The sequence below is a fragment of the Scyliorhinus torazame genome, chromosome 30 (assembly GCF_047496885.1).
Source record: "Scyliorhinus torazame isolate Kashiwa2021f chromosome 30, sScyTor2.1, whole genome shotgun sequence".
NCBI classification, from domain to species: domain Eukaryota; kingdom Metazoa; phylum Chordata; class Chondrichthyes; order Carcharhiniformes; family Scyliorhinidae; genus Scyliorhinus; species Scyliorhinus torazame.
Window position 1 is genome coordinate 10,689,803 of NC_092736.1, and position 17,861 is coordinate 10,707,663.

Consider the following 17,861-nt stretch of genomic DNA (forward strand, 5'->3'; position numbering starts at 1 on the left):
CCATGTCTGCTTGGGTTTCACCCCCACAACCCAAAGATGTGCAGGTAGGTGGATTGGCCACGCTAAATTGCCCCTTAATTGGAGAAAAATATTAATTGGGTACTCTAAATTTTTTTAAAAGGCGCAGGACTGGCAGCTAAATATTCCAGGATATAGGTGTTTTAGGCGAAACAGGGAGGAAGGTAAAAGAGGTGGGGGAGTTGCAATACTGGTTAGGGAACATATTACAACTGTACATAGGGAGGACACCATTCAAAAATCAAGTAATGAGACACTGTGGGTAGAGCTCAGAAACAGGAAGGGGGCAGTCACTATGATGAGGGTGTGCTACAGGCCTCCCAACAGCCCATGAGAAGTTGAGGAACAGATATGTAAGCAGATTATGGATAGATGTAGAAACAATAGGGTTGTTGTAGTGAGAGTATTTACTTTTCCTCATATTGACTGGAAATCCGTACCAGCCTCCCTGAACAGGCGCCGGAATGTGGCGACTATGGGCTTTTCACAGTAACTTCATTGAAGCCTACTTGTGACAATAAGCAATTATTATTATTAAATCCCTTATGGCTAGGGGTCTGGATGGTGAGGAATTTGTTAAGTGTGTCCAAGAAGGTTTTTTGGAACAATATGTGGATAGTCCCGACGAGAGAGGGGGCTATATTGGACCGACTACTAGGGATCGAGCCCGGCCAGGTCATCAACGTTGTAGTGGGAGAACATGTGGTGAACCGTGACCACAATTCCTTATACTCATGGAAAAGGACGAGTGTAGTTCTAGGGTTAAGGTGCTAAATTGGGGGAAGGCTAACTACAACCAGATGAGGCAGGATTTGGAGGTTGTTGTTTGGGAGAGGCTGGTTGAGGGTAAATACACATTTGGCATGTGGGAGTCTTTTAAGGAGCAGTTGATGGAAGTGCAAGACAGGCAAGGGCAGCACGGTAGCATAGTGGTTAGCACAATTGCTTCACAGCTCCAGAGTCCCAGGTTTGATTCCGGCTTGGGTCACTGTCTGTGCGGAGTCTGCACATCCTCCCAGTGTGCGCGTGGGTTTCCTCCGGGTGCTCCAGTTTCCTCCCACAGTCCAAAGATGTGCAGGTTAGGTGGATTGGCCATGCTAAATTGCCCTTAGTGTCCAAAATTGCCCTTAGTGTTGGATGGGGTTACAGGGTTATGGGGGATTGGGTGGGGGGTGGGCTTGGGTAGGGTGCTCTTTCCAAGAGCTGATGCAGATTCAATGGGCCGAATGGCCTCCTTCTGCACTGTCAATGTTATGTGCTGGTAAAAAGGAAAGACAGCAAAGGCAGGATTCGGGAACCATGGATGACCAGGGAAATTGAGAGTATTGTCAAAAGAAAAAAGATGCATATGTGAGGTACCGAGAACTAAAAACAGATAAAGCACTTGAGGAATACAAGGAAAGTAGAAAAGAGCGCAAGAAGGGAGTTAGGAGGGCAAAAAGGGGTCATGAAATGTCCTTGGCAAATAGGATTCGGGAGAATCCCAAGGCATTTTATACGTATATTAGGAACAAGACGGTAGCTAGACAAAGAGTTGGTCCGCTCAAGGACAAAGGAGGGAACTTATGTTTAGAACCAGAGGAAGTAGGTGAGGTCCTTAATGAGTAATTTTGCATCGGTATTCACAAAGGAGAAGGACATGTTGATTGGTGGTGCCTCAGAGGGCTGTGTAAACACTTTAGAACAGGTTATTATTACGAGGGAGGAAGTGTTGGGAGTGTTAAAAAACATTAAGGTAGATAAATTGCCAGGGCCAGGTGGCATCTATCCCAGATTCCTGAGGGAGGCAAGAGATGAAATCGCTGGGCCTCTGTCAGAAATCTTTGTGTCGGGGTATGGAAGGATACAGGCGGTTGATCTAGATAGGACACATGATCGGCGCAGGCTTGGAGGACCGAAGGGCCTGTTCCTGTGCTGGCTGGAAAGGGTCCAGAGGAGGATCACAAGAATGATCCCTGGAATGAAGAACTTGCCGTATGAGGAACGTTTGAGGACTCAGGGTCTGTTATCATTGGAGTTTAGAAGGATGAGGGAGGATCTTATTGAAACTTACAAGATATTGTGCAGCCTGGATAGAGTGGACGTGGGGAGGATGTTTCCACTTGTAGGAAAAGCTAGAACCAGAGGACACCATCTCGGACTAAAGGGATGATTCTTTAAAACAGAGATGAGGAGGAATTTCTTCAGCCAGAGGGTAGTGAATCTGTGTAACTCTTTGCCGCAGAAGGCTGCGGAGGCCAAATCACTCAGTGTCTTGAAAACAGAGATAGATGGGTTCTTGATTAATAAGGGGATCAGGGGTTACGGGGAGAAGGCAGGAGAATGGGGATGAGAAAATATCAGCCATGATTGATTGGCGGAGCAGACTCGATGGGCCGAGTGGCCTAATTCTGCTCCTATGTTTTATGGAGAATGGGAATGCAAATGGTTGGGAGAGCTTGGGGCATTTGTTGGCGGGGAAGAGTGACAGTTGCCTGGGGAGGAACTGGTTACCAGAGAGGAAGGGCGTGGTTGTTACGGAGGTGAGCAAACTGGTTCTTAGGCAAGGGGAAAGGGCAGTGCCGGCTGTTAGGGAAGGCGGTGCCAGTTGGTGGGATGTGCTGTTTGTTAGGGTGAGAGGGTAGGTTTCAAATTACAAAGTTCTGATGGGCGGGCGCGGGAGGGTGACACCGGTGGTTAGGGAGGAGGAGGTGCCAGTGGTTATTGTGGGGGGGGGGGGGGTGGCGTCAGGGTGGGGGGGAGGGGGGGTCAGTGTTGGGGGGGGGTGTCAGCGTTGGGGGCGAGTCAGCGTTGGGGGCGGGGGAGTCAGCGTTAGGGGGGGGGGGAGTCAGCGTTGGGGGGGGGGGGGGGAGTCAGCGTTGGGGGGGCGAGTCAGCGTTGGGGGGGGGCGAGTCAGCGTTGGGGGGGGCGAGTCAGCGTTGGGGGGGGCGAGTCAGCGTTGGGGGGGGCGAGTCAGCGTTGGGGGGGGCGAGTCAGCGTTGGGGGGGGCGAGTCAGCGTTGGGGGGGGCGAGTCAGCGTTGGGGGGGGCGAGTCAGCGTTGGGGGGGGCGAGTCAGCGTTGGGGGGGGCGAGTCAGCGTTGGGGGGGGCGAGTCAGCGTTGGGGGGGGCGAGTCAGCGTTGGGGGGGGCGAGTCAGCGTTGGGGGGGGCGAGTCAGCGTTGGGGGGGGCGAGTCAGCGTTGGGGGGGGCGAGTCAGCGTTGGGGGGGGCGAGTCAGCGTTGGGGGGGGCGAGTCAGCGTTGGGGGGGGCGAGTCAGCGTTGGGGGGGGCGAGTCAGCGTTGGGGGGGGCGAGTCAGCGTTGGGGGGGGCGAGTCAGCGTTGGGGGGGGCGAGTCAGCGTTGGGGGGGGCGAGTCAGCGTTGGGGGGGGCGAGTCAGCGTTGGGGGGGGCGAGTCAGCGTTGGGGGGGGCGAGTCAGCGTTGGGGGGGGCGAGTCAGCGTTGGGGGGGGCGAGTCAGCGTTGGGGGGGGCGAGTCAGCGTTGGGGGGGGCGAGTCAGCGTTGGGGGGGGCGAGTCAGCGTTGGGGGGGGCGAGTCAGCGTTGGGGGGGGCGAGTCAGCGTTGGGGGGGGCGAGTCAGCGTTGGGGGGGGCGAGTCAGCGTTGGGGGGGGCGAGTCAGCGTTGGGGGGGGGGAGTCAGCGTTGGGGGGGGGGAGTCAGCGTTGGGGGGGGGGGAGTCAGCGTTGGGGGGGGGGAGTCAGCGTTGGGGGGGGGGAGTCAGCGTTGGGGGGGGGGAGTCAGCGTTGGGGGGGGCGAGTCAGCGTTGGGGGGGGCGAGTCAGCGTTGGGGGGGGCGAGTCAGCGTTGGGGGGGCGAGTCAGCGTTGGGGGGGGCGAGTCAGCGTTGGGGGGGGCGAGTCAGCGTTGGGGGGGCGAGTCAGCGTTGGGGGGGGCGAGTCAGCGTTGGGGGGGCGAGTCAGCGTTGGGGGGGCGAGTCAGCGTTGGGGGGGCGAGTCAGCGTTGGGGGGGCGAGTCAGCGTTGGGGGGGCGAGTCAGCGTTGGGGGGGGCGAGTCAGCGTTGGGGGGGGCGAGTCAGCGTTGGGGGGGGCGAGTCAGCGTTGGGGGGGGCGAGTCAGCGTTGGGGGGGGCGAGTCAGCGTTGGGGGGGGCGAGTCAGCGTTGGGGGGGGCGAGTCAGCGTTGGGGGGGGCGAGTCAGCGTTGGGGGGGGCGAGTCAGCGTTGGGGGGGGCGAGTCAGCGTTGGGGGGGGCGAGTCAGCGTTGGGGGGGGCGAGTCAGCGTTGGGGGGGGCGAGTCAGCGTTGGGGGGGGCGAGTCAGCGTTGGGGGGGGCGAGTCAGCGTTGGGGGGGGCGAGTCAGCGTTGGGGGGGGCGAGTCAGCGTTGGGGGGGGCGAGTCAGCGTTGGGGGGGGGCGAGTCAGCGTTGGGGGGGGCGAGTCAGCGTTGGGGGGGGCGAGTCAGCGTTGGGGGGGGCGAGTCAGCGTTGGGGGGGGCGAGTCAGCGTTGGGGGGGCGAGTCAGCGTTGGGGGGGGCGAGTCAGCGTTGGGGGGGGCGAGTCAGCGTTGGGGGGGCGAGTCAGCGTTGGGGGGGGCGAGTCAGCGTTGGGGGGGCGAGTCAGCGTTGGGGGGGGCGAGTCAGCGTTGGGGGGGGCGAGTCAGCGTTGGGGGGGGCGAGTCAGCGTTGGGGGGGGCGAGTCAGCGTTGGGGGGGCGAGTCAGCGTTGGGGGGGCGAGTCAGCGTTGGGGGGGCGAGTCAGCGTTGGGGGGGGCGAGTCAGCGTTGGGGGGGGCGAGTCAGCGTTGGGGGGGCGAGTCAGCGTTGGGGGGGGCGAGTCAGCGTTGGGGGGGGCGAGTCAGCGTTGGGGGGGGCGAGTCAGCGTTGGGGGGGGCGAGTCAGCGTTGGGGGGGGCGAGTCAGCGTTGGGGGGGGCGAGTCAGCGTTGGGGGGGGCGAGTCAGCGTTGGGGGGGCGAGTCAGCGTTGGGGGGGGCGAGTCAGCGTTGGGGGGGCGAGTCAGCGTTGGGGGAGCGAGTCAGCGTTGGGGGGGGCGAGTCAGCGTTGGGGGGGGCGAGTCAGCGTTGGGGGGGGCGAGTCAGCGTTGGGGGGGGCGAGTCAGCGTTGGGGGGGGCGAGTCAGCGTTGGGGGGGGCGAGTCAGCGTTGGGGGGGGCGAGTCAGCGTTGGGGGGGGCGAGTCAGCGTTGGGGGGGGCGAGTCAGCGTTGGGGGGGGCGAGTCAGCGTTGGGGGGGGGGAGTCAGCGTTGGGGGGGCGAGTCAGCGTTGGGGGGGCGAGTCAGCGTTGGGGGGGCGAGTCAGCGTTGGGGGGGCGAGTCAGCGTTGGGGGGGGCGAGTCAGCGTTGGGGGGGGCGAGTCAGCGTTGGGGGGGGCGAGTCAGCGTTGGGGGGGGCGAGTCAGCGTTGGGGGGGGCGAGTCAGCGTTGGGGGGGGCGAGTCAGCGTTGGGGGGGGCGAGTCAGCGTTGGGGGGGGCGAGTCAGCGTTGGGGGGGGCGAGTCAGCGTTGGGGGGGGCGAGTCAGCGTTGGGGGGGGCGAGTCAGCGTTGGGGGGGGCGAGTCAGCGTTGGGGGGGGCGAGTCAGCGTTGGGGGGGGCGAGTCAGCGTTGGGGGGGGCGAGTCAGCGTTGGGGGGGGCGAGTCAGCGTTGGGGGGGGCGAGTCAGCGTTGGGGGGGGCGAGTCAGCGTTGGGGGGGGCGAGTCAGCGTTGGGGGGGGCGAGTCAGCGTTGGGGGGGGCGAGTCAGCGTTGGGGGGGGCGAGTCAGCGTTGGGGGGGGCGAGTCAGCGTTGGGGGGGGCGAGTCAGCGTTGGGGGGGGGCGAGTCAGCGTTGGGGGGGGCGAGTCAGCGTTGGGGGGGGCGAGTCAGCGTTGGGGGGGGCGAGTCAGCGTTGGGGGGGGCGAGTCAGCGTTGGGGGGGGCGAGTCAGCGTTGGGGGGGGCGAGTCAGCGTTGGGGGGGGCGAGTCAGCGTTGGGGGGGGCGAGTCAGCGTTGGGGGGGGCGAGTCAGCGTTGGGGGGGGCGAGTCAGCGTTGGGGGGGGCGAGTCAGCGTTGGGGGGGGCGAGTCAGCGTTGGGGGGGGCGAGTCAGCGTTGGGGGGGGCGAGTCAGCGTTGGGGGGGGGCGAGTCAGCGTTGGGGGGGGCGAGTCAGCGTTGGGGGGGGCGAGTCAGCGTTGGGGGGGGCGAGTCAGCGTTGGGGGGGGCGAGTCAGCGTTGGGGGGGGCGAGTCAGCGTTGGGGGGGGCGAGTCAGCGTTGGGGGGGGCGAGTCAGCGTTGGGGGGGCGAGTCAGCGTTGGGGGGGCGAGTCAGCGTTGGGGGGGGCGAGTCAGCGTTGGGGGGGCGAGTCAGCGTTGGGGGGGGGCGAGTCAGCGTTGGGGGGGGCGAGTCAGCGTTGGGGGGGGCGAGTCAGCGTTGGGGGGGGCGAGTCAGCGTTGGGGGGGGCGAGTCAGCGTTGGGGGGGGCGAGTCAGCGTTGGGGGGGGCGAGTCAGCGTTGGGGGGGCGAGTCAGCGTTGGGGGGGGCGAGTCAGCGTTGGGGGGGGCGAGTCAGCGTTGGGGGGGGCGAGTCAGCGTTGGGGGGGCGAGTCAGCGTTGGGGGGGGCGAGTCAGCGTTGGGGGGGGCGAGTCAGCGTTGGGGGGGGCGAGTCAGCGTTGGGGGGGGCGAGTCAGCGTTGGGGGGGGCGAGTCAGCGTTGGGGGGGGCGAGTCAGCGTTGGGGGGGGCGAGTCAGCGTTGGGGGGGGCGAGTCAGCGTTGGGGGGGGCGAGTCAGCGTTGGGGGGGGCGAGTCAGCGTTGGGGGGGGCGAGTCAGCGTTGGGGGGGGCGAGTCAGCGTTGGGGGGGGCGAGTCAGCGTTGGGGGGGGCGAGTCAGCGTTGGGGGGGGCGAGTCAGCGTTGGGGGGGGCGAGTCAGCGTTGGGGGGGGCGAGTCAGCGTTGGGGGGGGCGAGTCAGCGTTGGGGGGGGCGAGTCAGCGTTGGGGGGGGCGAGTCAGCGTTGGGGGGGGCGAGTCAGCGTTGGGGGGGGCGAGTCAGCGTTGGGGGGGGCGAGTCAGCGTTGGGGGGGGCGAGTCAGCGTTGGGGGGGGCGAGTCAGCGTTGGGGGGGGCGAGTCAGCGTTGGGGGGGGCGAGTCAGCGTTGGGGGGGGCGAGTCAGCGTTGGGGGGGGCGAGTCAGCGTTGGGGGGGGCGAGTCAGCGTTGGGGGGGGCGAGTCAGCGTTGGGGGGGGCGAGTCAGCGTTGGGGGGGGCGAGTCAGCGTTGGGGGGGGCGAGTCAGCGTTGGGGGGGGCGAGTCAGCGTTGGGGGGGCGAGTCAGCGTTGGGGGGGGGCGAGTCAGCGTTGGGGGGGGCAAGTCAGCGTTGGGGGGGGCGAGTCAGCGTTGGGGGGGGCGAGTCAGCGTTGGGGGGGCGAGTCAGCGTTGGGGGGGGCGAGTCAGCGTTGGGGGGGGCGAGTCAGCGTTGGGGGGGGGAAGTCAGCGTTGGGGGGGGGAAGTCAGCGTTGGGGGGGGAAGTCAGCGTTGGGGGGGGGGGAGTCAGCGTTGGGGGGGGGGGGAAGTCAGCGTTGGGGGGGGAGTCAGCGTTGGGGGGGGGGGAGTCAGCGTTGGGGGGGGGGGAAGTCAGCGTTGGGGGGGGGGGGAGTCAGCGTTGGGGGGGGGGGGAGTCAGCGTTGGGGGGGGGGGGGAGTCAGCATTGGGGGGGGGGAGTCAGCATTGGGGGGGGGGGGTCAGCATTGGGGGGGAGTCAGCGTTGGGGGGGGGCGAGTCAGCGTTGGGGGGGGCGTCAGCGTTGGGGGGGCGTCGGGGCGGGAGCTTCAGGGTGGGAGTGGGGGCGGCGTCAGGGTGGGGGTGCGTCAGGGTGGGAGAGTGGGGGGCGTCAGGGTGTGAGTGGGGGTGGCGTCAGGGTGGGGGGGCATCAGGGTGTGGGGTGGGCGTCAGAGTGGGGGCGGGTGGGCGTCGTCAGAGTGGGGGGTGGGCGTCGCCAGAGTGGGGGGGTGGGCGTCGCCAGAGTGGGGGGGTGGGCGTCGCCAGAGTGGGGGGGGTGGTGGGGGCATCAGGGTGGGAGGTGGGGGGGGCTTCAGGGTGAGAGGGGCGTCATGGTGTGGGGAGCACAGTAAGTCTTACAACACCAGGTTAAAGTCCAACAGGTTTGTTTTCAAACACTAGCTTTCGGGGCACTGCTCCTTCCTTAGGTGAATGAAGAGGTATGTTCCAGAAACATATATATAGACAGATTCAAAGATGCCAAACAATGCTTAGAATGTGAGCATTTGCAGTTAATTAAGTGTTTACATATCCAGAGATGGGGTAACCCCAGGTGAAAGAGGTGTGAATTGTCTCAAGCCAGGACAGTTGGTAGGAATTCAGAAGCCCAGGCCAGATGGTGGGGGATGAATGTAATGCGACATGAATCCCAGGTCCCGGTTGAGGCCACACTCATGTGTGCGGAACTTGGCTATAAGTTTCTGTTCGGCGATTCTGCGTTGTCGCGCGTCCTGAAGGCCGCCTTGGAGAACGCTTACCCGGAGATCAGAGGCTGAATGCCCTTGACTGCTGAAGTGTTCCCCGACTGGAAGGGAACACACCAAGAACAAGAAGCTTGAGAAATTCGCTATCACCACCAGCAGCAACCAAGCCTCCCCCGGTACCACAGTAGAAAACAATACAGGAAAATCTATTGTCAACTTGTCGGACTGCACCCTTCAACCAGACAAAATCGAAGTCCTCAGCAGAGGGCTCAATTTCTGCACCACCACCAAAATGGACCCCATCAGTCTCGCGGCACGGAGAAATTCATCAGGCGAATGAGGCTCCGGGAATTCTTCCACAGTTCCCAAGAGGCCAACAGCGAACCCAAGGAGACTACTAACGAACCGGAACAGCAAGCCGAGACATCTGCGGTGCGGCAACCGAAGAGGAAAGAGTCGAATTGGACCCCTCTGGAAGGCCGCTGCCCTAGACTCGGCATGTATGCGCAAGCTGTCAGGAGTCGCGTCAATGCCAGATTCATCAGTCGCATTCACAAGACAGACCTAAACGTCACCCAAGCACAACGCAACGCCATCCACACTATCGTCATCAAACCAGCAGACAAAGGAGGGACCACCGTCATACTGAACTGAACGGACTACTGCAAAGTGTATTGCCAACTCAACAACCAGGAACACTACAGAGAGTTACCCGCAGATCCGACCAAGGAACATATCCGCCAACTCAACAGACTGATCAAGACCTTGGATCCAGACATTCAGAGCACCCTACGTGCCTCCCAAAAATACACAAGGCCAACACATCAGGCCATCCTATCGTTTCAGGCAATGGGAGCCTGTGTGAGAACCTCTCTGGCTACATCGAGGGCATCTTAAAACCCATCGTACAAGGTACGCCCAGCTTCTGTCGCGACACGACGGACTTCCTACAGAAACTCAGCACCCATGGACCAGTTGAACCAGGAACATTCCTCGTCACAATGGACGTCTCGGCACTCTACACCAGCATCCCCCATGATGACGGCATTGCTGCAACAGCCTCAGTACTCAACACCGACAACTGCCAATCTATCTCCAGGCGCAATTCTGCAACTCATCCGCTTCATTCTGGATCACAACGTCTTCACCTTCGACAACAAATTCTTCATCCAGACGCACGGAACAGTCATGGGGACCAAATTCGCACCTCAATATGCCAACATCTTCATGTACAAGTTTGAACAAGACCTCCTCACCGCACAGGACCTTCAACCAACGTTATACACCAGATACATTGATGACATTTTTTTCCTTTGGACCCACGGCGAAGAATCACTGAAACGACTACACCATGACATCAATAAGTTTCATCCCACCATCAGCCTCACCATGGACTACTCTCCAAAATCAGTTGCATTCTTGGACACACTCATCTCCATCAAGGACGGTCACCTCAGCACTTCGCTTTACCGCAAGCCCACGGATAACCTCACGATGCTCCACTTCTCCAGCTTCCACCTTAAACATATTAAAGAAGCCATCCCCTACGGACAAGCCCTCCATATACACAGGATCTGCTCAGACGAGGAGGAGCGTAATAGACATCTACAGACGCTGAAAGATGCCCTCATACGAACGGGATATGGCGCTCGACTCATCGATCGACAGTTCCAACGCGCTACAGCAAAAATCCGCACAGACCTCCTCAGAAGACAAACACGGGACACGACCGACAGAGTACCCTTCGTCGACCAGTACTTTCCCGGAGCAGAGAAACTACAACATCTCTTCGCAGTCTTCAACAGGCCTTCAAACAACCGCACAACCTCGAACAAACCATTGTTTGCAGCAAACTACCGTGCCTTCAGAACAGCGACCACGACACCACACAACCCTGCCATGGCAATCTCTGCAAGACCTGCCAGATCATCGACATGGATACCATTACACGTGAGAATACCACCCACCAGGTACGCGGTACATACTCGTGCGACTCGGCCAACGTCGTCTACCTCTTACGCTGCAGGAAAGGATGTTCCGAAGCGTGGTACATTGGCGAGACCATGCAGAAGCTGCGACAACGAATGAACAGACATCGCGCGACAATCACCAGGCAGGAATGTTCCCTTCCAGTCGGGGAACACTTCAGCAGTCAAGGGCATTCAGCCTCTGATCTCCGGGTAAACGTTCTCCAAGGCGACCTTCAGGACGCACGACAACGCAGAATCGCCGAGCAGAAACTTATAGCCAAGTTCCGCACACGAGTGCGGCCTCAACCGGGACCTGGGATTCATGACACATTACATTCATCCACCAACATCTGGCCTGGGCTTGCGAAATCCTACCAACTGTCCTGGCTTGAGACAATTCACACCTCTTTAACCTGGGATTACCCCTCTCTCTGGATCTGTAAACACTTAATTAACTGCAAATGCTCGTATTCCAAGCATTGTCTGGCATCTTTGAATTTGTCGATATATACGTTTCTGGAACATACCTCTTCGTTCACCTGAGGAAGGAGCAATGCTCCGAAAGCTAGTGTTTGAAACAAACCTGTTGGGCTTTAACCTGGTGTCGTAAGACTTCTTACTGTGCTCACCCCAGTCTAATGCCGGCATCTCCACATCATGGTGTGGGAAGGCGTCAGGGGAGTGTTGGTTGCCTTGGGGGATGGGGGGGGGAGGGGGGTGTTGGTTGCCATGGGGGGATGCTAGTTACCATGGGGGACTGCTGGTTGCCATGGGGGGCTGGGGTATTGGTTGCCATGGGGGGGATGCTAGTCACCATGGGGGACTGCTGGTTGCCATGGGGGGTTGCTGGTTGCCATGGGGGGTTGCTGGTTGCCATGGGAGGGTGCTGGTTGCCATGGGAGGGTGCTGGTTGCCATGGGGAGGGGTGCTGGTTGCCATGGAGAGGGGTGCTGGTTGCCATGGAGAGGGGTGCTGGTTGCCATGGAGAGGGGTGCTGGTTGCCATGGGGAGATGCTGGTTGCCATGGGGGGTGCTGGTTGCCATGGGGGTGCTGGTTGCCATGGGAGGGTGATGGTTGCCATGGGGGGATGCTCGTTGCCATGGGGAGGGGTGCTGGTTGCCATGGGGAGGGGTGCTGGTTGCCATGGGGAGGGGTGCTGGTTCCATGGGGGTGCTGGTTGCCATGGGGGTGCTGGTTGCCATGGGGGTGCTGGTTGCCATGGGGAGATGCTGGTTGCCATGGGGAGATGCTAGTTGCCATGGGGGGGGGTGCTGGTTGCCATGGGGGGTGCTGGTTGCCATGGGGGGTGCTGGTTGCCATGGGGGGGTGCTGGTTGCCATGGGGGGGGTGCTGGTTGCCATGGGGGGGGGGTGCTGGTTGCCATGGGGGGGGGTTGCTGGTTGCCATGGGGGGGGTTGCTGGTTGCCATGGGGGGGGTGCTGGTTGCCATGGGGGGAGGCAGCGCAGGAATTACCTGGCGCTGCTCTGCAGCGACTTTGTGGGCAGGAAGGTGAGGATCCGCTCCACCACCTCGGCCACGTTGCTCAGCACCGAGCCCCCGCTCATCAGGTGCTCGATGTCCATCGCGGCCGAGCCCCTGGGGCCGATTGCTGCGCCGCGGCCTCTGCTCCCAACTTCCCGGCGCGGTCACGTGGTGCTCCCTGCGGGGCGGAGATGCGCACTGCGCGGCCGGAAACGGCACCAGCGAGAAGACAGCGCATGCGCCCACCAGAGCTCAGCCCAGTTGCTCCCAATGCCCAGTGTTGGTATCTTTGATGCCTCCAATTCAAATCCAATATACTTTAAGACAATCAGCAGGAAATCCTTTTTTAAAATAAATTTAGAGTACACAATTATTTTTTTTCAATTAAGGGGCAATTTAGCATGGCCAATCCACCTACCGTGCACATCTTAGGGATGTTGGGGTGAGACCCACGCAGACACAGGGAGAATATGCAAACTCCACACGGACAGTGACCCAGGGCCAGGATTGAACCCGGGTCCTGGGCGCCGTGAGGCAGCAGTGCTGTCCACTGCGCCAGTGTCGCCTGGAGTCACTAGGAAATCCAATCGAGAATTCAAAGAACAAAGAGAACAAAGAACAATGAAAAGTACAGCACAGGAACAGGCCCTTCGGCCCTCCAAGCCCGTGCCGACCATGCTGCCCGACTAAACTAAAATCTTCTGCACTTCCTGGGTCCGTATCCTCTATTCCCATCCTATTCATGGTGTGGAGATGCCAGCATTGGACTGGGGTGAGCACAGTAAGAAGTCTTACAACACCAGGTTAAAGTCCAACAGGTTTGTTTCAAACACTAGCTTTCGGAGCACTTCTTACTGTGCTCATCCTATTCATGTATTTGTCAAGATGCCCCTTAAATGTCACTAACGTCCCTGCTTCCACCACCTCCTCCGGCAGCGAGTTCCAGGCACCCTCTACCCTCTGTGTAAAATACTTGCTTCGTACATCTCCTCTAAACCTTGCCCCTCATGTCATGATATTCAGATAAACATCATGGTGCAAACACACACGAATAACGACGAGTCCGAATACAGGAGGGAGATAGAGAATCTAGTGGAGTGGTGTAGCGACAACAATCTCTCCCTCAATGTCAGCAAAACTAAAGAGCTGGTAATTGACTTCAGGAAGCAAAGTACTGTACACACCTGTCAGCATCAACGGGGCCGAGGTGGAGATGGTTAGCAGTTTCAAATTCCTAGGGGTGCACATCTCCAAAAATCTCCTGGTCCACCCACGTCGATGCTACCACCAAGAAAGCACAACAGCGCCTATACTTCCTCAGGAAACTAAGGAAATTCCGCATGTCCACATTAACCCTTACCAACTTTTACAGATGCACCATAGAAAGCATCCTATCGGGCTGCATCACAGCCTGGTATGGCAACTGCTCGGCCCAGGACCGCAAGAGACTTCAGAGAGTCGTGAACACCGCCCAGTCCATCACACGATCCTGCCTCCCATCCATTGACTCCATCTACACCTCCCGTTGCCTGGAGAAAGCGAGCAGCATAATCAAAGATCCCTCCCACCCGGCCTACTCACTCTTCCAACTTCTTCCATCGGGCAGGAGATACAGAAGTCTGAGAACACGCACAAACAGACTCAAAAACAGCTTCTTCCCCACTGTCACCAGATTCCTAAATGACCCTCTTATGGACTGGCCTCATTAACACTACACCCTGTATGCTTCATCCGATGCCAGTGCTTATGTAGTTACATTGTACATGTTGTGTTGCCCTATTATGTATTTTCTTTTATTCCCTTTTGTTCTCATGTACTTAATGATCTGTTGAGCTGCTCGCAGAAAAATACTTTTCACTGTACCTCGGTACACGTGACAATAAACAAATCCAATCCAATCCAATCCAACATACACACTGATGGACAGATCAACGGACCAATCAACACACACGCAACATCACAGCCAATCACAAGCAAGAGCACACGCACTATAAAACGGGGAACACCACAGTCCCCGCTCATTCCAGCAGGAGACAGCTCAGGGCACAGAGCTCACAGCGTGCCACTCAGACATACACCATGTGCTGAGTGCCTCTCCAAGATAGTGTAAGGGCTGGGTCCACAGGTTAAAGGGTAAAGAACGAATCACAGTCATAAGTTTGCAGATGTTGTTATTGATAGTAATAAAACAGAGTTGTACCATCTGTAACCGTGTTGGTTCGTCTGTATAGCGGAACACCCAACACGACACCTCGCACCTTAAACCTAAGCCCCCTAGTAATTGACCCCTCTACCAAAGAAAGAATTCAGAATTTAGAGACCTGCCAACTGTGGTGAGAGTGTAACTCACTATCACAGGGAATGGTTACAACGGTGGATTTGGGTGAGAAAAGACGGGAAGAGTCTTGACTGGAGCACAAATATCTGTATTAATATCAGAAAATGGAGAGTCAACTCAGCATGTCTGGCAGCAACAGTGGAGAGAGAAACAGAGTTATCGCTACGAGTCCCTATGGCTGTTTCTGCGCTGTGTATCCTGTGTAAATTTAAAATATTACCTTTGTTTATTTTTAAAACTTTAGAGTACCTGCAGAGTGTCTTTAAGACAGAAGTTGATAAATTCTTGATTTCTCGAGGAATTAAGGGCTAGGGAGAGCGAGCGGGTAAATGGAGTTGAAATCAGCCATGATTGAATGGTGGAGTGGACTCGATGGGCCGAATGGCCTTACTTCCGCTCCTATGTCTTATGGTACCCAGTTTTTTTTCAAATTAAGGGGCAATTTAGCATGGCCAGTCCACCTAACCTGCACATCTTTGGGTTGTGGGGGTGAAACCCACGCAGACACGGGGAGAATGTGCAAACTCCACAAGGACAGTGACCCAGGGCCGGGATTCGAACCCGGGTCCTCAGCGCCATAGGCAGCAATGCTAACCACTGTGCCACCGTGCTGCCCACAAATATTACCTTTGTTGGGAATTGCCTTTGTGTCCTTTATCTATCCTTGCTTTCCAACCTCCTTCATCCAACATCTCATTCACCTAACTACCCCATTGCCTTCAGCCCCACTTTGGCCCACCTCATGCCTGGCAAACTCCTCTGTCTTACTATTGCCCACGGTCAAAGGCCCATTTGACTTTTGGCCATTTCGCTTGACTATGCACCACAGGGTCTGTGTCTCCTCTGAGAGAGTCTCCGAATAAGTTACTCGAACTGGGGGTGGTGACACCTAAATGGCGGGTTGCAGAAACAGCGGGTGGTGTCACGAAAAATAAAATCTCGTTAATCTCCCAATAGCATCTTCCCCTTCCAAATATTCTCTTGGCAGTGGGAAGTGGAAAGAAACCAATCACAAGACAAACCCTTGGTGTTGGAGATTTGGTTGGCTGAAGCGGCACTGATCGGGGACAGTGTGACACGTCTATGCGTCTATGTAAATACTTGGTTTTTTGAAGTTTGCGAAACCCACGCAGACACGGGGAGAATGTGCAAACTCCACACGGACAGTGACCCAGAGCCAGGATTCGAACCCGGGTCCTCGGCGCCGTAGGCAGCAATGCTAACCACTGCGCTACCATGCTGCCCTTCATCTATGTACATACAACAGCGGTTTCCTGGAGCACCTTCTCAGACGGGTAGCGCTAATGACTAGCGACATTCTGGTCACAGAGAGCCTTCAATTTTACAATGCTGATCGATCAGGTTTTCTTTCTTTATTCTTTCATGGGATGTAAGTTGCCCTGGAGGTGAGTGGCTTGTTATACTCTTTGTTCAAGCCACAAAGCGAAAGAATAATAGGTGGCTCAGGTTGACGTTGTATAACATAGTGCAATGGATTTATTTACAAGCTGCAGTTCAAACAGGACACGATGGTGAACACCACAAATGCCTGTAGAACGCTCTGATTACATCATTGCATAACACCAGCCAATGGTGTTACTCTGATACATAGCACCCTCTCTCTTTACTCCTTTAGTGTCCCCGGCATTTTTACTGAATCAAACACTTTAACACAGATCCAACACGTTATGCCTTAGCTAACATTGTTATGTTACGGATACATGTGTACATTAGTAAGATGGTCTCTTGGGTGGACATCTGATTCGTTTTGGCAGAACATGCCGTTCAGGAACTTGGCTCACAGGGGTACTGGGAGTGTCTTCCTGTACACTGTCCGGTGTTACATCTGGCCAAACCAACTCAGGAACTGTCTCTGGTTGTGTGGATGATTTTGTCGTAACAGAGTCCGTAATTTTGGCGATTTTAGTCCTCAAGCTGGGCCTGTTGCTGTCCATACTCTCTGTGGTGAAAACCCTGGTAGACTCTGTACTCTCCCTACACACAGACAACCATTGGTCAGCATGCCAACACCAAATTCATTCATTGTCAAATTGCACAGTATATGAAATCTGACCCATGTTGGCTAATACAGATTTGGAGAAAATTTTTCGCCTGAGGTGTAATTTCTCTCAAGGACACATTCCCCACGGTCAAAGGTTCTGCTTTTGGAATGTTGTTCCTTTCTGGCCACTTGCGTCTGATGTTGTTGCCTGACTATCTCTGAAGTTGGAGTCAAAAGATTGCGTGCGTTTTCTTTTGAACATCAGTAGACCAAGTGAGCTTTGCGTTGTAGAATGCGCACTGTATCTGTATGTCATTAGAAAGTTATTCACACGTTTAGGTAGAGAGCCTTTATCCTTCAAAACCTTCACTGCATGCTTGAGCGGTTGTACGAAATGTTCAGCTAACCCGTTCGTAGCTGGATGGTAGGGGACAGGTTTGAAATGGTGGATACCACACCCCTTCAGGTAGTCTTCGAATTCGGCTGATGTGAACTGGGTATCGTTAGCGCTCACAAACTGTTCAGGTCGCCTGAATCTTGCAAATACCTCGTCAAAGCCTTTCTATAGTCTGTTCCACAGTTGTCGATTTCATGATGACAACCTCCGACCATTTTGAATGTACGGGAACCATGACCAAAACATGTGTCCTCCGATTCGTCCTGCATAATCGACATGGAATCTTTGCCATGGCAGCGTAGGCCATTCCCAGGGATGCAAAGGTTGTAGCAGAGGTACATTTCTCAACACCGCACAGATTGGACAACACTCCACCTTCTCCTCTATTTGGGCATCCAACCCGGGCCACCAGAAGTAGCTACTCGCCAACTCCTTCATTGTAACTACACCGGGATGGCCCTCGAACAGCTCTTCCAGGTTTTACTTCATAGCCACGGCAGAATGATTACTTAATACTTTTTTAAAAATATATATATTTAGAGTACCCAATTCATTTTTTTCCAATTAAGGGGCAATTTAGCATGGTCAATCCACCTATCCTGCACCTCTTTGGGTTGTGGGGGCGAAAGCCACGCAGACACGGGGAGAATGTGCAAACTCCACACGGACAGTGACCCAGAGCCGGGATCGAACCTGGGACCTCGGCGCCGTGAGGCAGCAGGGCTAACCCACTGCGCCACCGTGCTGCCCTATGATTACTTAATACTGACAACAATACTCCATTTTGTACTGTCAACTCAAGATTGACTGGTAAGATAGGGTTTAAGGTCTGGATTCATTCTGTGCTCTTGTGTTAGTGTCCTTTTTGAATCATGTCCGACACCTTGCCCATCATCGGAAATGTTTGGGTAAATTTTCACACCTGAGAAGTTATTACCGGAACATTTTCCTTATGGATCAAATAGCATATATTGTTGAAGTGTTCATCAGATTCGTGCTTAACTAGATGGCAGTCTAGACAAACCGTCTATGATTGTGTGTTGTTCAGATCTCTGATATTTCACAGTAATTTAATAAACCTATAAATGACCTTAACTGAGTCACGTTGTGCGGTTGTGGAGTATCCTGGATCTCCAACACCTTAATAGGTTCTTTGTGAAGACCATCTTGGTTGATGATGTGTCCAAGAAAGAAGATTTAAAGAATTAGTACATCTCTTTCTTAACCCAGAGATGATGTAGTTGCAGCCT

At 56.9% G+C, this 17,861-nt stretch overlaps 1 protein-coding gene across 1 annotated transcript in view; it reads right to left on the reverse strand.

Annotated features, from left to right (window-relative positions):
• The window catches only part of fbxo22 (F-box protein 22), a 38,769-nt gene extending 26,718 nt beyond the window's left edge, over positions 1-12,051 (reverse strand). The window contains exon 1 of the mRNA XM_072492796.1: positions 11,866-12,051. Coding sequence (XP_072348897.1) covers positions 11,866-11,975 — 110 coding nt within the window. The 5' untranslated portion in view covers positions 11,976-12,051. The remainder of the gene's footprint in view (positions 1-11,865) is intronic.
• Positions 12,052-17,861: the final 5,810 nt, after the last annotated feature.